The sequence below is a fragment of the Mixophyes fleayi genome, chromosome 8 (assembly GCF_038048845.1).
Source record: "Mixophyes fleayi isolate aMixFle1 chromosome 8, aMixFle1.hap1, whole genome shotgun sequence".
NCBI lineage: Eukaryota > Metazoa > Chordata > Amphibia > Anura > Limnodynastidae > Mixophyes > Mixophyes fleayi.
The window spans coordinates 100,184,907-100,208,341 of NC_134409.1; the positions used below are offsets into that span (position 1 = coordinate 100,184,907).

General features: G+C 41.5%; 1 protein-coding gene across 3 annotated transcripts in view; it reads right to left on the reverse strand.

The window, feature by feature from the left end:
- The window catches only part of ZC3H7B (zinc finger CCCH-type containing 7B), a 96,686-nt gene that overhangs the window by 38,731 nt on the left and 34,520 nt on the right, over positions 1–23,435 (reverse strand). For all 3 annotated transcript variants that reach the window (XM_075182997.1, XM_075182995.1, XM_075182996.1), the window contains exons 12-15: positions 19,363–19,513; positions 18,176–18,337; positions 12,012–12,211; positions 11,194–11,294 (exon numbers count right to left, since the gene is read on the reverse strand). In XM_075182997.1, the coding sequence (XP_075039098.1) occupies positions 11,194–11,294; positions 12,012–12,211; positions 18,176–18,337; positions 19,363–19,513 (614 nt within the window). The remainder of the gene's footprint in view (positions 1–11,193; positions 11,295–12,011; positions 12,212–18,175; positions 18,338–19,362; positions 19,514–23,435) is intronic.

Here is a 23,435-nt window from a genome sequence, read left to right on the forward strand (position 1 = left end):
CTTTCACTTATGGGGGACACTGAAAACACTGGGATACCCCAAATCTGTCCCTACAGCAGAATATGCACAGAAAGCGGTGCAAATCATTTTACATCCAAAACTGGATTCTTTGGACACTTAAATGTTGAATTTGTAGTTTTTTTTTTAAGAATATGTACCAAATATCCTATATGGCTGCACTACACAACCCCTCTGCTGAGGCCCCATGCTACGCCACCGATGGGACACCCACCTACCTGGTAGAATGTGCAGTTACATTTTTGGGGACCAGACTGTCCTGCGACAACATAAGCCTGGAGAACTACCAAAGTAATCCACCTAGCAATGGTCTGCTTAAAAGTTTGTCAACCATCCTCTTCAAGCATCAGAGAGGACCAAGAAGTCATGTGGCCTATGCATTTCCCATTTTCATAGATACTTAAGGCCTTGACCTCATCCAGAGAGCGACGAGAGTCCTCTTCCGCAATCCAAAGTCAGGATGACAATGTCCTTATTAAGAAACAACTATTTAGGGCTGTTCTTCAGATTAAGCTTTATTTTCATTTCAGTCTTTTAAAAAAGATGAGAAAACAAACATCTGCAAGGACAGAGCCACAAGCTCAAAAACTCCCCTGGCTATGGAACTAGGCAACATAAAGGTATACTTTCAGGTAAAAAAAAAGCAAAAGCTGTCAGAAATCAGACTGAGAGCCCGAGTTTCTATGGGTGGGGAGGGGGTGTATGAAAGCGGCACATATATCAATCCAGTAAAAGTGCCAGATTTCTCTGAAAGAAAACCGATAGGATAAAGACCTGATCCTACAAGGAGCAAAGGCTCAAGCCCAGGCAATACCCTCCTGCAAGAAGAGGAGTAAATGGGCCAAGCAAAAAGAACAAGAGGTAGAAAACCCCTTCCTTGCACACTAGGAGCCAGGAGATGTGGGTGATAGCCAGTTTCTACCATAAGTTTTCTGGCCTTCAACACTTTTTGAACCGCAATGTCCGGGAAGATCTTAGCTCAAAAGGATTATGACTTCAAACTTTGCATCTACAATAGCCATGTTGTTAAAGCCAGCTTCAAAGGACCCTGAATTTGTAGGTCTGGTATCCTACCATGGTGAGAATGTATATGTATCACAGCCTTCTCATCCAGTCCAGTACCACTAGAATCGCCGTAACACCCTATCTTTTTACCTTCTGTAGCACTCATAGAAGCATTGCTAACAGAGGGATAGGGTAAACCATACTGAAGTTCCAAGATACCAATATGGCATCTACCAATAATGCCTTTGGACTCCTTGATCTGGAGCACTTTACCTTGTGGTTCAACAGGGATATCGACATCTGGCTGGCCTCAACAATCCACTCATTGAGAAGGCTTCCGGGTGAAGGGCCTATTTGCTGAAAAAAATCTGCTTCCCAGTTAACACCGCCGGGATGGCTGCAACGTTTCGATCCACCCGTCGCATGATACTATTTGTTTCTCTATGGCCAAGGCACTCTTGATGCCTGCATGATTGAGGTAAGCAACACTGTCTGACTGGATCTCTATGGTCCTGCTTTGCAAGAATGGGCATTCTCTGACTAGGCCGTTGAAAACCAATCTGAGTTCCAGCATAACTTATCATTAACTCCAACTCTTCTGGCATCAATACACTCTGAAAATAACACTAAAGAATGACAGCCCTTCAGCTCCGAAGACTAGCATCTGCAGTCACCAGTGTCCATTCCCAGATATCTGTTCAATCTGGAATGCCCTCAAGTGAAACCATGCAAAATGCACCACCTAAAAAGGTGTAGATAATCTTGGTTTACTTTTGCAAAAGTCCTAGACAACACCAGGCTGCAAAGCAACAGAGAATTCACGTATCTGTGTAAGAAGAGGATATAAATTTCCCTTCTGCCAAAGGAAGCCCAGCTCTGGTAAAAAAACTGAAGTTCCAGCAGCCTATGGGGTTACAGAAGGAACTTGAGCTTTTGAAGGGAGATTTAAAGTGCCCAAGGTCATGTACAGCAACTCTATACCCAGTGTTTCCAGTGTCCCCTATAGATGAATAGGAAATCAAATTTAATCAGGTATGATAAGCCGCTACAAAATAAAATGATTTGTCAACTTGATTACTTCAGTACCACCGCAAAGTCTGAGCCGCTTGATTAGACATGAACTGATCTAATCTGATCTGTGCTTCCTTTCTGAGCAAGTTTAAATTTGGCACTCAAGAATGCAGAGCCATGTGCATGGTATTATTGGGCATCAATTACGTTTCGGCACCATAACCTAATTTGACGGATTGGAATACAGGATACGTCAAGATCTGGAGTTAAGCACTTAATGCTCATGTCTATCTATGGCCACCATATTACCAGCACATAAAACCATGTGAAACTTTAGAAGAGGACATGATAACTAAAAACACAGAAAATTCTATACATTTATCAAAACTAATTGACCGGAAAAAGTGGTATTTTAACTCATTTTTCTTACACAAACAATATGACATGGTGAACGTTTATATAAAAATACACCATATTCTATGTAAACTCCCAAAAATCACATTTGTTATCATTTCAATTTCACACTTGAGTTGAGTTTCACCCTTGCCTTCCATGAAACAGATTTTGCAAGGGATCGGAGACCGAATATTGAGGGGGCATTCAATCCTGCATTTAGATAGGATTGGGATTTTTATACTTACGTAAAATCCGTTTTTCTTAATCCGTTGGGGGACACTGGGACCTTGGGGTATAGAGTAGGACAGACGAACGCTGGCACTTTAAATTTTAGTTAAAACAAAAGCTCTGGCTCCTCCCCCTCTATACCCTACCTTCTGCTAGAGGCCAGTCTATGTTTAACCAAGCCCACAGAAAGGGAGATAGAGAGAGCCAAAGAAAAGAGAATAAACTTAACAACACATCATTCTCTTAACAATCAAACAACATGTCAAACAGAAGGAAAAACCAGAGGGTTAAGGGTGGGCGCCCGGTGTCCCCCAATGGATTAAGAGAAACGGATTTTACGCAAGTATAAAAATCCCATTTTCTCTAACATCCCTTAGGGGACACCGGGACCTTGGGGACATCCCAAAGCTGTCTCACAGGAGGGAACGCTCAGAAGAAACGGCCTGAAGCACCTTTCTCCCAAAACTTGCATCCCTAGAGGCAAACACATTAAATCTGTAAAACTTTGTGAAAGTGTGTACAGAAGACCACGTGGCCGCTTTACACAATTGTTCACTGAAGGCACCATGGCGGACCGCCTAAGAAGCACTTACAGATCTTGTAGAATGCGCCCGTAGATTATCTGGGACAGGCACCCCAGCTCCACTGTAAGCCTGGCGGATAACAGCCGTAATCCGCCTAGCAATGGTCACCTTCAAAGCTGGCCAGCCTCTTTTGTGAGCATCATAAAGAATCAAAAGATCCTCAGTTTTACGTAACTTCTGAGATCTTTTAACATAAATTCGCAAGGCACGAACAACATCAAGATAACGAACAGAGTCATCGTTATTGGAAGACGAGGAATCAGTTAGAACCAAAATGACAATATCCTGATTCAAATGAAACTTCGATACAACTTTAGGGAGGAAGGAGGGCTTAGTTCAAAGAACTGCCCTATCCTCATGAAACACAAGCAGAGGAGGCTTACAAGACAAAGCCGCAAGCTCTGAAACTCTGCGTGCCGTAGAAATGGCCAAAAGAAAAAAGGTTTTCAAAAGTAAGTAATTTGAAATCTACTGTATTCAAAGGCTCAAACAGTGGATGCTGTAAAGCCCTCAACACCAAATTCAAATCCCATGGCGGAATCGGAGGAATATAAGGAGGTTGAACATGGAGAACACCTTGAATGAAAGTTTGCACATGAGGTATAACAGCAAGATTTCTTTGAAAGAAAATTGAAAGAGCTGACACCTGACCCTTAAGAGAACTAATAACCAAACCTGCATCCAAGCCATCCAGCAAGAACTTGAGTAACCTGGCCAGATGAAAAGAAGATGTAGTTTATCCTTTCTTTTCGAACCAACCAATAGATGTCCTCCAGACTCGATGATATATTTTGGCCGAAGCCGGTTTTCGAGCACAGAGCATGGTCTGAACCACCCGATTCGAAAAACCCTTAGCTCTTAGGATCCTGGCTTCAACAGCCACGCCGTTAAAGCCAGACGATGCAAACCTTGATGACAAAAGGGACCCTGGGAAAACCTTTAGATTGAGAATCGGTCTGAACGAGCAGTCTGGTTTTGTCACAAGAAAAAGATTGGAATAAAACCCCAAACCTCTTTGAGAATGAGGAACCGAAATAATCACTCCGGAAGACAGAAGGGATTGAATCGCTTCTGTTAAAGCCAATCGCTTTCTCGGACATGTCGGAAGCCCTGTGGTGTAGAACCGTCTGGGAGGAAGACCGAGCAGATCGATCTTGTAACCCTGGTTCACCACTCCCCGAATCCAGACATCGGTAGTGGACTGACACCACCGATCCCTGAACCGCAGAAGACGGGCTCCTACCACTGACGACAGTGTAGGAGCAAAAACCCTGTCATGCAGACTGTTTGTCTGCCGGCTTTCCAGCTGGACATCATGCAGACCAGGCCTGACGTCCCCGCTGCAAACCACCTCTAGGGGTGGATGGCTGACCTCTAGAGGATTATCCTGAGGAATATTGTCCTCGAAACCTACCTGCGTAACGAAAGGCCCGAAATCTGGACATCCTCTGCTTGGGAACACTGACCAGGAGGAAAGTGCTCTTACCTCCTGTTGCCTGACTAATAAAGGAATCAAGCTGAGGTCCAAACAGAACACCTCCAGAAAAAGGAATGGACTCAAGAGCCTTTTTGGACTCTACATCAGCCTCCCAGGACTTTAGCCAAAGAGTCAGACGATCTGCAACTGCCAAGGCAGAAATGCGCGCTCCAATCGTCCCCGTTCCCATAGCAGCTTCTCCTAAATAATCTGTTGCCTTCTGAATCTGCTCCACTAAAGGAAGCAGTTCAGAGGATGGCCTGCCTGCCAACAAACCTTCTGACAATTGTTCCGACCAGCGATCAACAGCTTTGTTAACACATGCTGATGCCAAAGCAGGCCTCAAAGAAGCACCTGCTGCCACAAAAATGGACTTAAGAACGGTCTCGACCTTCCAGTCTGTACCATCCTTAAGAGTGGCCTGGTTAGACAGAAGACTAGTAGTTACCTTTGCCAACCACGCCACAGCTGCATCCACCTGAAGCGTCTCCCAGTTAGCGTGAACTTCAGGGGGAAATGGATAACACGACTGCAGTCGCTTAGTCAACAGCAACTCCTCCAAATGGGGAGAGGCCAGAAAAACCATTACCATCTTTTTGCGTCTTTCAAAAAGAGAGGATCCAGAAGCCTCAGGGACTTGTTCCTCAGGAATATCAAGTACCTGACGCACAGCCTGAATTAACTCCTCCACACTCTGACGATCAGGTGGAACCTCCTCCTCCAGAGAAGCAGCATCTATGTCAGAGCCCAGCGGTAACTCACCCTCTTCCTGGGAACCACAATCAGAATCAGACTCATGTCCCAGAAGAGATGCCGCCACCCGCTTCCGTGAGGAAGACGGTGCTGCCGACTGCATCATCCTCTCCAAGGAGGAAGAGACCACTACCAGACCTTGTACTGAGGATGCAAGACCCTGCACCCAGGCTGGTTCTACAGACTGCACTGGAGCAGCAACAGGCAAAACTTGAACTAAGGAAGCTGGATCAGAAGATTGAGCAGCCTGAGACTGTACCTTCTGAGCAAGCAGGTCCACGGTATTAAATAGAGACCGAGCCCAAGCAGACTCCTCCGTGTTTGAACAGACAGCAACTGTTTCACCAGGAGTAGTCACCATGGGCTGACAGGAAACACACAGAGCCTGTGTTCCTGGCTGCCCAGACGGTAACTTAACATGACATACAGCACAGGTGAAACTTAGCATAGTAGCACCAGCCCTGCCACGTGTAGATTTTTCCCTCTCAGACATGTTCAAAGATGGGACAAAACAGTACAATGAAATACACACAATACAGATAACAAGCAGCACACAAACCACAAGAGAAAGTGAGCCTGCAATACAGCCAAAAAGCTCATTAGTGTATAAAAAAAAATACAAAATGGTTGAAAAAGAGGGATAGGCTGCGCTTCCTCCAAATATATGAAGCAGCCAAATGCAAACCTGAGAGTGTGTGGGGGACCCCTAAACTCCCAACAATGTTAGATACGTATAAAAATAGTCAGGTTCTGGGCGCTTGTAAAGCAAAGATATATCAATTTAATATGGATAGGTCCACAATACGCTCCGGCCGGAACGAGACAGCTTAGATGTGTTAAACAATAAACATGCATCAATTGACACTGCCGAAAACAATGATAATGGTAAAAAACACAACAAACTCTGATTGCAAATATGGTTAGAGTGCACTTGCAAGCTACTAAAATATGCAATGACAATTGATATGAACCGCAAAAAGAAAATGTAAGGAAATATTATGTCCAGAGTTGTAAATCAAAATGTTGGTGATGATGAAAAGTGCAAGCAAAAATGAAATTGGTAGCCGTTACTCACATGAAGCAGGGATGTCTGGCTGTTTATAATGCAGACAGGCACTTAGTAGCGGTCCCAGAGTCTGTGCTGATGAGGTTAGATATAACGTTGATTTCAATGTTAAAAAGCACCCAGCTGAATGCCAATTATTAAAACAAGAACGAAGAAGAAAGTTTTTCTAGTTCCTAAAAGGAAATCCTCTCCTTGTTGAAAGAAAAAATGATCCCGCTCAAATAGCGTGTGCACGCTGCGGGATATCTCCGTGTTGAGATTAAATGTATAGATATCAAAATGCCTCCAATAATGGACAGGTACCCAGCAGAATATAGGTGGTGATGATCCAAATGTAGTCCTCCTAATCCCCAAACGTAGTCTCTCTCTTTCTCATAAAGTTGAGGCTAAACAGGGGAAGCGGTAGTGCCGCTGCGGATGAGCGCATACACGCTACAGGCTGGTCTCCGATGTGGATGTCTGTATATGGTAATGTAAGATGCTAGCATGCTAGTAAGTTGAATAAAACTGAGTTGAGGGACAGTCACCAACACGTTTCGCCCGGTGGCAATGGCCAGTGGGCTTCCTCAGGGATAGTAATGTCCAACTGGTCTTCCTAGCCAGTTTTTAAAGAGATCCGGATGTGCCAATCAGCCAAGAGGCAATAGAGTAATTAAGTAATTAGCGAATAAATATGAGTACTGGTGATTGCACAACAATCCAACAGGCATGATGGAAAAAAAAAACAACAAAAGAAAATAGTGCACTAGTTGCAAAACAAAAAGGGAGCTTGTTTGAACATATATAGAAAAATATATATAAATAGATCCGGTTGCATAAATATTAATGGGTGATGTACATGGTATATATATGAAATGAAAAAAAAAATATATATATATAAAATTAAAAAAAATATATAAAATTAAAATAAATAAAAAAATATAAAAATAAAAAATAAAAATAAAATAAATATGAAAATAAAAATAAAATTAAAAATAAGTATAAGTATAAAAATAAAGTGGGAATATGGTATAGCTGGCATATTATTCCCATTGTATCAATGTGTATAAGGACAAATATAGTGGATATATTATGAGTGGAGAATATAACCCAGGTCAAAATCCACATTCAATCCTTTTGGGATCAGGGTTTTAAGATTAAAAATCCATCCCGCCTCTTCTTTTGAAATGAGGGAAATGAAATCTCCACCTCTCCAAGGTTTATGAACTTTACATATTCCTAAAAACTGAAGTTTAGTGTGGTTGTGGTTATGATGTTTAAGAAAATGAAATGATACGGTATGGTTATCTAACTGATTGGTGATGTTGCGAAGGTGCTCTGAAATTCTAACATGAAGTTTCCGGATAGTACGCCCTACATATTGTAGTCCACACGGGCACTCCAACAGATAAACCACACCCATAGTATCACAGGTGATTTTGGTTTTGATCTGAAAGGAGTCACCTGTGGTATGAGAGTGGAAGTTGGTGATGGGCTTTGTTCCCTTATGATTAATAGTTTTGCAGGCATGGCACCTATTGCAATAATAAAAGCCCCCACTTTTCTCTTCCAGCCAACTCTGTTGGCATTTTTCTGCAGTTGTTTTTGGAATACAGCACTTGACGAGCTTAGTGTTAAGCGAATCTGATTTTCTATAAATGATCTTTGGATGTCCGGGAAGGATGTCCTTCAGATGCTCATCCATGCGTAATATGTGCCAATGCTTCCTTACAATTCTTTCGAGTTCTTTATGATTGGAATTGTATTTTGTGATGAGGGCCGGTGGTAAAGGATTTGACATGTCCTTATTTACTTTTGATGGATGTAAGGTAGCTCTGTCTGTGTCTCTAACTTGTTCGAATGCTTTGTGTATTTCAACATCATTATACTCTCTTTCAAGGAATCTAGTCTTCAAAACCTCAGATTGTTCCTCATATAGTGCCAGATTAGAGCAATTCCGTCTGATTCGAGAGAACTGTCCTTTTGGTATATTAGTGAGCCATCTCTTCAAATGTCCACTAGATGCTGGGATGTACGAATTACAATCTACAGGTTTCAGATAAGTTTTAGTTTGTATACAATTGTCGACGATAGAAATGTCCAAATCTAGTTAGAGACACAGACAGAGCTACCTTACTTCCATCAAAAGTAAATAAGGACATGTCAAATCCTTTACCACCGGCCCTCATCACAAAATACAATTCCAATCATAAAGAACTCGAAAGAATTGTAAGGAAGCATTGGCACATATTACGCATGGATGAGCATCTGAAGGACATCCTTCCCGGACATCCAAAGATCATTTATAGAAAATCAGATTCGCTTAACACTAAGCTCGTCAAGTGCTGTATTCCAAAAACAACTGCAGAAAAATGCCAACAGAGTTGGCTGGAAGAGAAAAGTGGGGGCTTTTATTATTGCAATAGGTGCCATGCCTGCAAAACTATTAATCATAAGGGAACAAAGCCCATCACCAACTTCCACTCTCATACCACAGGTGACTCCTTTCAGATCAAAACCAAAATCACCTGTGATACTATGGGTGTGGTTTATCTGTTGGAGTGCCCGTGTGGACTACAATATGTAGGGCGTACTATCCGGAAACTTCATGTTAGAATTTCAGAGCACCTTCGCAACATCACCAATCAGTTAGATAACCATACCGTATCATTTCATTTTCTTAAACATCATAACCACAACCACACTAAACTTCAGTTTTTAGGAATATGTAAAGTTCATAAACCTTGGAGAGGTGGAGATTTCATTTCCCTCATTTCAAAAGAAGAGGCGGGATGGATTTTTAATCTTAAAACCCTGATCCCAAAAGGATTGAATGTGGATTTTGACCTGGGTTATATTCTCCACTCATAATATATCCACTATATTTGTCCTTATACACAATGATACAATGGGAATAATATGCCAGCTATACCATATTCCCATTTTATTTTTATACTTATTTTTTATTTTATTTTTATATTTTTTTTATTATTTTTTTTTATTTTATTTTATATTTTTTTATTTATTTAATTTTTTTTTTATATTTTATTTTTTATTTATTATTATTTATTTTTTTCCATTTCATATATATACCATGTACATCACTCATTAATATTTATGCAACCAGATCTATTTATATATATTTTTCTATATATGTTCAAACAAGCTCCCTTTTTGTTTTGCAACTAGTGCACTATTTTCTTTTGTTGTTTTTTTTTTCCATCATGCCTGTTGGATTGTTGTGCAATCACCAGTACTCATATTTATTCGCTAATTACTTAATTACTCTATTGCCTCTTGGCTGATTGGCACATCCGGATCTCTTTAAAAACTGGCTAGGAAGACCAGTTGGACATTACTATCCCTGAGGAAGCCCACTGGCCATTGCCACCGGGCGAAACGTGTTGGTGACTGTCCCTCAACTCAGTTTTATTCAACTTACTAGCATGCTAGCATCTTACATTACCATATACAGACATCCACATCGGAGACCAGCCTGTAGCGTGTATGCGCTCATCCGCAGCAGCACTACCGCTTCCCCTGTTTAGCCTCAACTTTATGAGAAAGAGAGAGACTACGTTTGGGGATTAGGAGGACTACATTTGGATCATCACCACCTATATTCTGCTGGGTACCTGTCCATTATTGGAGGCATTTTGATATCTATACATTTAATCTCAACACGGAGATATCCCGCAGCGTGCACACGCTATTTGAGCGGGATCATTTTTTCTTTCAACAAGAAGGAGAGGATTTCCTTTTAGGAACTAGAAGAACTTTCTTCTTCGTTCTTGTTTCAATAATTGGCATTCAGCTGGGTGCTTTTTAACATTGAAATCAACGTTATATCTAACCTCATCAGCACAGACTCTGGGACCCCTACTAAGTGCCTGTCTGCATTATAGACAGCCAGACATCCCTGCTTCATGTGAGTAACGGCTACCAATTTCATTTTTGCTTGCACTTTTCATCATCACCAACATTTTGATTTACAACTCTGGACATTATATTTCCTTACATTTTCTTTTTGCGGTTCATATCAATTGTCATTGCATATTTTAGTAGCTTGCAAGTGCACTCTAACCATATTTGCAATCACACAGAGTTTGTTGTGTTTTTTACCATTATCATTGTTTTCGGCAGTGTCAATTGATGCATGTTTATTGTTTAACACATCTAAACTGTCTCGTTCCGGCCGGAGCGTATTGTGGACCTATCCATATTAAATTGATATATCTTTGCTTTACAAGCGCCCAGAACCTGACTATTTTTATACGTAAAAAAAATACAAAGGCTAGACACACCACCCCCAACCCTTTACCTTACAGTATACAGGATAGAAAAGGGGAGAAGCAGGAGCTTTTAAGATGGCTACACAGGAGGAGTGAGAGACTACCACGGGGAAAGTGCACAAGAGGAAAATCATAAAAAAAATTAAAAAAAAAGTAAAAACGGCTGCTAAGCAACCCCGTGCACAGCCCCGGGCACTTGAATTAGACTGGCCTCTGGCAGGAGGTGGGGTATAGAGGAGGTGGAGCCAGAGCTTTTGTTTAAACTAAAAATTAAAGTGCCAGCATTCGCCTGTCCTACTCTATACCCCAAGGTCCCGGTGTCCCCCAAGGGATGTTAGAGAAAAAAAAAGTCTTTACATTTTAAACTAGTTGACGGATACTTACTTGTGGTCAGGAAAGCTGTGCTGATTGCTGGGATTAGTGCAAAAATCTGGATTCTCTGGATTTCTCTTGCTGATAATCTGGGGTTTGCTGTCGAAACAAGCCTGTAAGAAGGGAAAGATTAGATTGTAATAAGAAAATAATTGTCCTTATCCTCTTCAGTATCACTAACTGATACTAATCAATGAGACTGCACTGACATCATAAAATCATTGCCATGTGTCATAATGGGCAATGTTAACACCATTCTAAAATGACACGTCATGGAAGAATAATTATCTGCTTAACTGTAAACAGGTTTCTTGCATCTGGCCTCTAAGCAAACAATCCCCAATCCAACAAGCACACTACGATTTTGTCCTCTTTGCTATGAAACTGCTTCTTATTTCAGCTTAATAGCTATAGTTCTCTCTAACTCTTCCTGCAAAATTCTCTATCATTCCTATTGTTGCTGCAGAATTTACTGATGATAATATCCATCAATAGGCTGTCAATGGTGTTGCCTATCCTGGTTAAATCAGATAATCTAGGTGTGAAGTCGAAAACAAATGCTTTTTCCACTTAACTGTAACACATTCAAGCAAATCACTTCAAGTTATTGTTGTGGAAGTAAAATAGAAGAGGGCTGAATAATCTATCAATATGTGTGGGGATCAAGCAATGCAGCACTACAGTAAAGTATAACCAATACCACCTCACCCCTAACACAACTCTAGCCTCTAGCTAAAACTTGGAAGTACTTCAGACTTGGAAACACGCATGTATGACAAAAATATTGCTTAACTGTCCAAAGATGTTTCCCTTATTTTCACCCCGTGTACCTGGCATAAAAAAGTAAAGATGCCCTTCTGCTCATGTAGTAGACGAGGCACACTCCCTTGCTTCACCAATCCTGGGAGCTGGAAAAGCTGATCTCTGTGGAGAGCCCCCTTCCTCTCCTCATTCCACACATCGATCTCCTCCTGGTAATATGCAAATGTGCAATTATCCCCATATTTACAGTCTTGCCGACTCTGGATTTCTGCAGCAAAAACAACAATTTCCTGTCAATTACAAATGTTACCAAAAACAAATGAAATAAAAAAAACATACATAAATCCATAAAAATATTTATGTATAAAAATAACATCTTATACGTGAAATCCTTTTCCTACCGACCAGGTGGAGTGAACCAGGATAATTTCTGGAACAGGTTGCCCTGATCCCCTGTAAAAATGTCTTAACATATGGCAACAAAGCCAATCTTCTTTGAAGAAAGAAAGAGCAGACACCTGAACTTTTAGGGAGCCATATCTCAACCCGGCTTCCAGCCCATCCTGTAAGAACATAAGGAGCCTGTGCACTTAAAAAGAAGAGGTGGGAAATACCTTCTTCTCACACAAGGCAGCATATAAGCCTCCACACACTGTGGTAATTTTTGACCGAAATCTGTTTCCTCGCCTTGAGCATGGTTTGGATCACACTATTGGACAAACCCTTTGCTCTCGAAATCAAGACTTCAGCAAATACACTGTTGCAGCTTGACACTGTAAACAGTGGTGCAAAAGTGGCCCTCGACTTAACAAGTCTGGTCTGAGATGAAGCCGCCATGACTGACTCTGACATCGCCAGGATCTTCGAGGACAATCTTGAGCCACCAGAATTACCCAAACCCCTTCTCGCTTTAACTTCTTCAGGATCCTCTGAAGCATTGCCACTGGGTGAAATCGGTAAATTAGGCATAACTGCCAAGGGACTGACATGGCATCTACCAAGACTGCTCTTAGGTCTTATACCCCCGAAAAAAAAACAGGTCCACTTTGCGGTTGAACAGTGACTCCATAATATAGATGTCTGGCTGACCCCATCTGTTCACAACCTGTTGAAGAACCTCTGGATAAAGAGACCATTTTCCTGTATGAACAGTCTGACTGATCAGAAAGTCTGCTTCCCAGTTGTCTACTCCTGGGATGAAGACTGCCATGAGAGACTGAACATTTTGTTTCACCCCACAAAACTCCTGCTGGCCTCTCGTATGGTGGGATGACTTCTTGTCCCTTCTTGGCGATTGAGGTATGCCACAGCCGGGGAATTTTCTGACTGTATCTTTACAGATGTTCCACGTAGCAAATGGTCTGTGCCGACTACAGCCCAGAACACTGCTCGCAATTCAAACATTTATTGGGAGTTCTGACTCATGAGTCCACCAACCCTGAGAGAATGATAGCACCCCAACCCCAAAGGCTGGCATCCAGAGTCCACTCCCAAATGTAGAACAGGCGACCACGGATTAGGTTCTCCCTTCTCAGTCACCAAAGGAGGCAGACACACACTCTGGGAAAGGCATATCAATTGGCTGGATAGACAAAGGTGGGATTTGTTTCACTTGGAGGAGTTCCAATTGAAACGCTCTCACATGAAACTGGACAAACTGGATTGGCTCAAAAGTCGAAACCATCTTGCCCAGTACTCTCATACAGAAATGTATAGAAGTCTCTCTGAGCCAACAGAGATTATACCATATACTATAAGGATAGAATTTTGACCAACGGTGAAAACATCCTCTGTTTCTGGGTGTTGAAGCAAAGTCACAAAATGATCATTCGCTGTGACGGTGTCGATATGGATTTTTTGAGATTGAGAATTCCAGTGGGGTTCTACAAATGGAACAGTCTTTGACAAATGGGCCTGAAATACAGCTGGCGATTCTGCTTTTATCAACAGATTGTCCAAAAAGGGAATAATCTTTATTCGCCTGGAGTGCAGCAGAGACACCATTGACTGCCATGATCTTGGTGAAAACTCTTGGGGCCACGGCCACACCAAAAGTAAAAAGCCCGAAATTGGTAGTGATGAGACTGAACATCAAACCTAAGACGACAACGTTGTCCTTCCCAGATAGGAATGTGTACATAAGTGTCCTTTGATAATCAAAGACACCATATACTCCTCATTTTCCATGCCGTTCACTACAGATTTCAGGAACTCCATCTTGAATCTTTCTACCCGAAGTTGACTGTTTAGGGTTTTCAGATTCAAAACTGGCCTGAACAAACAGTCTGGATTTTGAACCAGAAGTAGAATTGAGTAGAATCCCAAACCTTTTTAGTGATCTGGAATGACCACTCAAGAAATCAAAGCAAGATGCTTTTTGTTTTGTCTGCGGGAAGCCCTCTGGTGAAGAACCATTTAGGTGGGGATCAGAGGATGTCTATAATGTACCCACAAGTCACAATCCCTCTCACCCAGGCATCTGCAGTGGACTTTAACCACTGGTTACCACCACATATTATTAACCACAGGCTCCCACTACAGATGATTAAGTGGGCAGAATACCAGTCATGTTGAAGGCTTGCCAGAGGACCTAGTAGCTGAGCACTGGCCGCCCAAGCATGTGTCTGTGCCTCTCTGCAAACTTCCCCTGTGGGCAAGCTTGTCCTCTGGGGTATTGACTCCTAGGTTTCCTTGCAGGAAACTTCCCTGAAAAACAAAAAGGAGCGAAACCTGGACACTTTCGTTCTTGTAGTACTAACGGGAAGAAAAGCATTCCTTCCCCCTGAAGCCAAGCCGATAACATTATCTAGCTAAAGCCCAAATAATACACCCCCAGAAAAAGGAAGTTATTAGAGAGTCTGTTTAGACTCCACATCAAACTTCCTGGGCTTCAAGCCAGAGTGCGGTGAGCAAAGATTGCTGTCAGTCAGTCCGGCATCTAGAGCTGCAACCCCCAAATACTCTGTAGCTCATTGAATCTGGTCCAGTAAAGGCAACAATTCAGACCCCGGTCTACCATCTTCCAGGCCTTCTAAAAGCTGTTCTGACCACACCTCTACGATCGTGTTAACTAAAGGCACAGGCTATAATGGGTCGCAAAAGGGCCCCTGCAGCCACAAAAATGGAATTAAGAATGCCATCAACCTTACGGACAGCACCATTTTTAATGTTTGCCACATTGGGAATGGCAATTGTGGTGGTATTGAACAACCTTGCCACAGAGGCATCCACCTTAATAGGAAATTTATACTTCACTGAATCCTCCAGAGGATAACAATTTTGCAGCTTATGGGACACCTGGATCTAACAGTCTGGTGTGTTCCATACCTCACCCAGCAAATCATCTAGCTAGGAAGAGGAAGGAAAAACATTTTCACTTTCCTACCATTGGGGGACACTGCGAGACATTGGGTATAGTAGGTGGGACTAGTAGTTTAGGCACTTATCAACTGGTTTGTTCCTCACTCGCCTCCCTTACTATGCCCCTCCTATCCAGCTCAGACCTCAGTTTTTTCTAAGTGTCTAGGAGATAGGTGACTTTGGTATAGGCTCCTGCCTATACTTGTATTAGTTTTAGGTTTTTCATGTTTTTATTTTAATTTCTTTTCAGGTGCAGCGCGGGACTCGATCCGAAGCCCCAGAGGAGTGAATATGACTGCAGCTCTGTTCACTCAGGGTGCCAGCACAGGTAAGCAGCAGCCTGGTCTCTGTTACCTGGCACCTCTGCCGGCAGTCTCCCCTAGAAATGAGCAGTCTCGCACTGTCCCCCAATGAAGAGATCGATTTTACGGTGAGTAAAAAACTTTTTATTCCTGGCCTTCCTTTTAAATAGGGAAGTTTTACCGAAATATCCAGAACCTCTCTATTTTGGATGTCCAATACCAGGCAACTTGATCAGATCATCCACCCCTTGTCAGATAGAAGGATCTTCAACAAAAGTGAATGAATCCGAACCACTGACTACATCGTCCCCCTATTGGGAGAACCCGCCAGAAACTGATGCAGTTTCATGATGGGAAACCATACCTCTATGTTTGCAAGAAGCAGGAGGAGTTGCAGAATCAAACATCTGTTCTAAAGAGAAGGAAAGTTTGACTATCCCTGCACAGAAGTTGCAAGACATCATGCCCATAACGCCTCCTCTTTAGATGCCTCCATGGAACCCACTGGCCCATGGCTAGGCATGACCAAAGAGAACATATGTCCACATCAATCTCCCCTGAACTCGAGGGAATCTATGAAGGACTCCTTTCACGAGAACAGGTCAGTTGAGCAGTCGCACTGGCTAAGGACTTAGTCCAGGCTAGTTCTGCCACATCGGTACCAGAGCCTACTGGTTCCTGATCCTCAGGCTGACAGTATGCGCATAAGATAAAGATGCCAATTTACAACATGTAAAGATCTTTACAGAAACCATTTTTCACAGCTTTTGCACTGGAAGAAATCCCTTGTCAGACATGTGGGCAGCACGATGGCTAATTGTTTAGCACTTCTGTCGCACAGCGCTGGGGTCATGAGTTCAATTCCCGACCATGGACTTATCTGTGTGGAGTTTGTATGTTCTCCCCGTATTTGCGGAGGTTTTCCCTGGGTGCTCTGGTTTCCTCCCACACTCCAAAAACATATTAGTAGGTTAATTGGCTGCTATCAAATTGACCCTATTTGCTCTCTGTGCATGTGTGTGTGTGCGTGTGTGTGTGTGTTAAGGAATTTAGACTGTAAGCTCTAATGGGGCAGGGACTGATGTGAATGAGTTCTCTGTACAGCGCTGTGGAATCAGTGGCGCTATATAAATAAATGGTGATGATGAAGATGACATAGCAGAAAAGTAGAGGATATAGAAAACAAAATAGAACACAAACAAAAGAAAGCTAACCTGTTAACAGACTCAAGTCTGGTAAACTTGAGTTAAATTTCACTCATAAACCACCCCTAACTATTACTCATGACACAGTGGTATAGAAAGGGAGAGCATGGCGCGAAAAGGTCTGCTGCTTCTGGCATGGTTCAATCGCAATGAAAAAGCATGCCAAGGAGGAGGGCCTCAAGATCAACCTTATGAAAGAAAAAGCCCCTCCCCCCCCCCCCCCAGACCAAGCACCAAAATGGCTGATTGCCCCTTCTAACCAAATTAGTGCATAGCAGGGCCTTGCTGTCATAATCTGGGGCCCTACCTGACCGGGCCCAGGTTAATCGAATGATTGATACATTAAAAATTTAAAGCACATTAAAATCAAAGCACATCGTATCATTTGATTTTAGAAGCTTCCTAAAATCGCGATCAACAATGAAACGATGTCGGGCAAATGTGTAAGTGTGGATGCCTTCACGATCAGCAGTGTAGACAGAGCTCTATAGAAATGCAGAGTCACAGTCTTTTCATGGTTATCAGAGGTGAAAAGCACACATCTGAAGGTAAAACGTGTAGGTGTGTACACATAAATCTACATGCTCATCGAGACTTGCGATTTCTGTAGCGATTTTACCAACGACTGCATCTGCAGTAATTTTCTGTAGTGTGTACCCAGCTATACAGTTTCAAACATAAAATACTCAAAAACGATAAAACACAAAAACAAAAAACAACAACCTCCTACTGAGTCTTCATACAGCGCAGGAAGGTCTAGACTCTACTGAGAAACAATATCACACAAATTTGAAGAAGGAATAAGTTAACAGGGAATAAGGTAAAGACTATATTCGAAGAAACAAAATCCCCAGGTAATAGTCAAATCAGTTGAATGAACTTTGTGCTCTGCAGTTCTCTCTCTAAGGGGTTTGTCTCTCCTTGTGTCATATTGCAAGTGCTTTTTTGTGTTCAATTACAATACAAATAAAGAGAGATGTTAATATATATCAAACAGAAGCGGCACTTTCTACTGACATGACAGGGTACAGTATTTTACCAACGTTCATCAATAAATAAAAAGAAAAATGAACCAGCATCCAGAGAAGGATGGACATGTACTGTAAAAAAGGCACTAGTACTATACACCCTTAAAACCATATAATTAATACTTCTGAATGTAGTAAAATTGCATGACTATGTCAATCTCTATTTTTTTCTCTCTTCTGGCAGGTATTCTGACAAACTTCTTATTAGCACAAAAAGTAGTGATTGTTTGCAACCCTGTTCACTATGGTTCATTGAAGATATGTAATTATTGTGACCTGTTATTGGTCATTAAGCTGCCCTATACTGATCAGCAACAACTAAACATGGTTTTCTGACCTTTGCACAGCATATAGGGACCATTAAAATTAACTTTCATGGGTCGTTGCCGAATCTTGAGCCATGCCTTGTTTTCAGAGCTTCTTATTCTTGCTAATAAAATGTCTTTTTTACACTTGTGTTCTAATTTTTCTTTGTAGGTGTAGTCCAGAGCCTTTGTTCCTGAAAATATATAGAAAACAGCACAAAACAAAAATAAATTCCAATAGTTATCCTGCAGTTAGAAGATGAAATGCCCATTTACACTGTATGACCAAATTACAGAAGAAGCAGATTACAGAGTTGAAAATATCTTGATCCAGTTTTTCACTCTAGGTTCTGAACAACCAAATCCCAATGCTTTGCCTCCTGCATCACCACTCTTCCCTTAGCTAAACACATTTAACCTGATTTTCTTTCACACTCGGTCAAAAGCTATAGGTTGCGTTGGAGATCCCAAAAAGTACAATGAATGCTTAATTTAGTCAAACTAACCAGCCAACATTGCACTGTGGGTGGGTGCCCATAATGCTAGTCACACATTCAGCAATGCTAGTATAACGTAGAACAAAATGTGAATGATTGCTACTAGACTTACCCTAAGATGCAAGGTCAGAAAAACCTCTTAAATAATTATAAATGGAGTTTGGAGTTTTGTAAATATTATTTAAATGTGATAAAATAACTTGAGGACAACAGTAAAATGCATTTTGGGACATCATGGGACATCATAAATGCAAGGATGAACCTCCTAAATTAGAAAAGCCTCTTTTCTGACACCAACATCGTTATCATATAAACGTTAGCGCTGTATTAATGCTACTGCTAAACTGGAGTAATTTCAACAGACCTCAGAACATACACATTTTCTCTGCATCATAAATGGTTGCTCTTGGTTGACTCCTTAATTGTACATTATTTTGCCCAAACCTGCCTCAATCACAAAAATTGTGTAATGGGCCCCTTCTTTCTTTACAGTTTAACATGAGTAGTTGCCCTCTGTGCAAAGCGTTAATTTTATTGCTGTTATTATTGCCCAATGATGGGGTAAAAAATTAAATGGTGTTTCAACATTTGAGAATTTCGAGATTTCCTGAAAATATGCCATTTATAAATGAATCAAATGCTGACCTAGTCCATAGCAATCTCACAGAAAAACGATTAAACGTGACATTTTAAGACATGCAGTCCACATTTAGAAGTTTTACCTGTTTTCTCATAACACTGTTGGCAGCCTTGCTTGAAGTCATAGGTCTGTGCCAGTGGATTTGTTGGCAAGACTTGGGGCAAAGCTGCAATATGGCTCTGTACAGGAATATGCTTTTGAGTAAACAAATGGTTTACCATGTTCCCTACAGTCTACAAGGAGAAAGTGAAGACAAATAAAGACAGTTATTAAGCAGCACACCTTTTACTTACATTTTTAAATATATGCTTTGGTAAAGCTAAAAGAGTTGGGTCCTATGTTTATACTTTTACCATCTTGCAAGCAAACAATCCACACATCAATGTAACCCTCACTACAAGCTTTGTGCATTAGGTATTTTATGATCTGGCACAGGTTTTCATATGAAAGTCAGAAACAAGAATACCAACTAATTGCAAATCTGAAACAATTAATGCTTTATGCAAGCCTAAACTATATGGATTAAGCAGAATTCTATTGTTTAATTGGCAACAGGCAGTCAATTACTACCCTATCACACAACTGACTACCTCCTGTGAAACCATGATGTTTATACTTGCATTAAATCCTTTTTTCTTAAATCTACTGGAGATATTGGTGTATAGAAGTGCAGCAAGGAATGCAAGCACTTTAAAACTTGCAATTGTCTGTAGCTCCTCCCCCTCAATATCCCGCACCCACCGAAGCTTGTTATTTTCCAACCAAACCCACAGTACAGAGTGAAGAAACACAAACTAGGGAAAAGAAAGCCATATTCTCCCAAAACAACCAAACGGACAAAGAACTACATGGCCATCCAGTTCCCCTTAATGGGTCATGAGAAAATAATTTAACGTATGTATAAAATTCCTTTCCTCGAGCATCCAACCGGGGAACACCACCAAAGCTGCATTTACAGGTTGGTATACTCAATAGAAGCAGTGTAAAGCACCTGCATTCCAAAATTGGCATCCTTAGATGCAAACATATTAAAACTATAGAACTATTGGTAAATGTGTAAACCGAGGACAGGTAGTAACCCAACAAAGAGACACCTGCTCTGCCGTCCAGGAAGCACTGGTGGAGTGAGCTCCGAGATTACCAATGTAATTCATCTAGCAATGACACCTTGGACGTCAGCCTTCTTTTATGGGCATCATAGATAACCAAAAGATCCTTTTTCTTGCAAATTGTCGAGTCTTATTAACGTAGGTCCCAATGGTCTGATGACATCCAGAGGCTGAAGAGATCTTCTTCTGGAGACCTACCCTGGTCCAAAACTGGAATCACTGTGTCTTAGTTAAGGTGAAATCTGGAGACCATCTTCGGCTGAAAGGCTTGGTACAAAGGACTGTCCTATCCGTTTTCCAGAGTCAGAAACAAACTCTACTAAATCCTAGGGTTCAAAAGGTGAATGCTGTAAAACATTCATCACCAAGTTGAGTTTCCACAGAGCCAATGAAAAAGGTAAGGAGGTTGTACATGGAGCACACCATGCAAAAATGTTTGAAGTCTGGCTAAATAGCCAATCTTCTCTGAAATTATGGCACAACCCAGAGTCAAGCCAGTCCTGTAAGAACGTAAAAGACATGGGCAACTGAAAAGAAGTTCCTTACTTTCACACCTGAAAATATATGTTCTCCACACTCTGTGGTAATTCTTGGTCGAAACCGGTTTCCTTGCCCAAAGCATGGTTTGCACCACAATATCAGGAATACCTTTAGCCCCTAAAGGTCACCATGGTAGTCTTCATCCCAGGGGTATGGTTTCTTCAGCCAGATATTTTTAATCAGATGGTGGAGTTATTTTGTTCAAGGGCAAGAGAACCAATGGCCGTCTTGGTGCAAGCCATGTCTGTCCCATGCCAGCTCCAATGCTTCTGCAGTTGTTAAAGAAGGTGGAGAGAGAGAGGGTCATTCTTGTGGCTCCAGATTGACCTAGAAGATCCTGGTATACAGACATCCTCGCAATGTAGTTAGAATGGCTAACTAACAGCTTGTTTACTGAAGCCATTATTCGGCTCTTCCTCTGTTTGGTCTTTGGTTGGTTGACTCCCCTTTCTTGGGGCTTTATACTTAAGACTACAGGAAGGTTGCAGAGGTGAGGTGGTTGTCAGCAGCATACATTAACAGAGTTAACTAATTAAGTGCCAAACTCCTATTCCCCTCACACAACCCCATGGTGGCAGTGTACCCCAGATAGGATGAAAGAGAAATATTCTTATTATCCTACTTGAATTGTAAAACAAACAGAATTACATTTTTATTCAACCCAGAAGCTCTCAGTCAGTTCAGTGTTAGGGAGATCCTTGGCTCCATGCCTTGGTGTGTTTTTGCAGAGCCCACAGTTCTAACCCAGTGACCGAAGTCTCACATGACCACATCGTTAAGAGAAAGTAAATTCACACTATTAGACCAGAGTGCCCATTTACTACTCTACAAGGTACCACAAATGGACACATCCTAAAAGCTGCAAAATGTTCCACACTATATAACTGGAAGAAATCTGAGTCCATTAAAGTTGTTATGAATATGATCTGGCTAGTGTACCATTGAGAATAGATTACAAGTATTCATGACTGGACAGTTACATTTTTAAAATATATGGTCAGCCTGACTTTCTCAGTTTGAGGACTCTTAGCCCAAACAATTATACAGCCTTCTCAATAGAAGTTATAGATTGGAGTAACTGTTCCCCTCTCCCTTTTCTCATCTTACCTCTACTAACATCTCAACTTACCACCACCCACTATGCCTTTTCCAGGGTCCCACACTTAACTACTCAGACCTTATATTATTGTTAGACCATTCTTACTCATTCACACAAATTTTATCCCAAGTGATATTATATTGTTTACATAAATGTCCTTCTACTCTAATAAATAGAAAAGCTAATACTATAAGAGATATGTTATGTTTACTACACTCTGCAAATTAAGTATGTTATCTAATGGTAAGAACACACTCTTGTTCTGGACCTCGAAGATCGTCCTAGTAGGGAGTGACTTTCACTCCCATGGACTATAGAAAATCCACCATAACTGCCATGACCTAGCTAGTGAAAAGGAAAATAAACCTTTTGCCTTTCTTTTAAAATCAGGGAAGTTTCTGAAATGGCCGAAACTTCCGTGTCTTGGATGTTCAATAACTGGTGCACGGATCAACCCCCTCTTGTCGACTAGTAGGACCTTCCTCAACATATAAAGGATCCTCTAGATCATAACATCCAGCTAACTCGTCCTGCTCCTGGGAGGAACAGCCAGATTCTGACTGCATCCCAGGCTGAGGTAACACCAGACCTGTTTGCAAGAGGCAGAGAATCCAACACACTCTCTGAAGAGGTGGAAACCTTGGCAAGCCATCTACAGCTCCTAGGTGGGTGCCAGAAGCAGGGATCAAAAGGCACTCCCTATGGTGGTGGCGACCGGCTCCATTGGGGGGTTGAATCATTCCCTGATGAGAGTACGCCACTCCCTGACGTGCGTTTTAGAAACTATATAAACTGTGAGAAGCGATGTTGACAGTAGCCCTAACACAGTTTAAGGAACGAAACACACAGAGTGTTCGTCCTCACAATTTTATGGTAATATCGTTAGCAGTCTGTTGAAGTGGGGAAAGCTCAGTATCAGTGGAACATCTTTAATAGTGTCCGGACACTAAGACTTTTCAACCGGATTTGGTGCCGCCTCCTACACAAATAAGCATCTGATATTTTTACCCAAAATAAACACTAAGATTTTACATGTGTGTGGTCGTGTTTTCAGTCTGCATTTTATTTTTTAGTGTAAAAGACATCGTTATCTAGTTATATTTGATCAAACAAGGAGAAATCTGCTTTAAAAGACGTCACAGATAAGCATAATATATTTAAAAAAAAAAAAAAAAAATTATGCTGCTCTCAAACATTATTATTGGTGTTTAAAATACTACACTAAGTGCCCTTTTCCTACATTTGTGTTTTGAATTATCCACAACGGGTTGTGGAACACTGGAAAGATGGAGCTACCAACAAATTCTAATTGGACATTATTGTGTTGGATGGAGAGCTGAACGAGGGAATCATATTATTAATTCCTCTGTAGCATGCTGCTATAATAGGAGGGAGATGCTTCTCTCA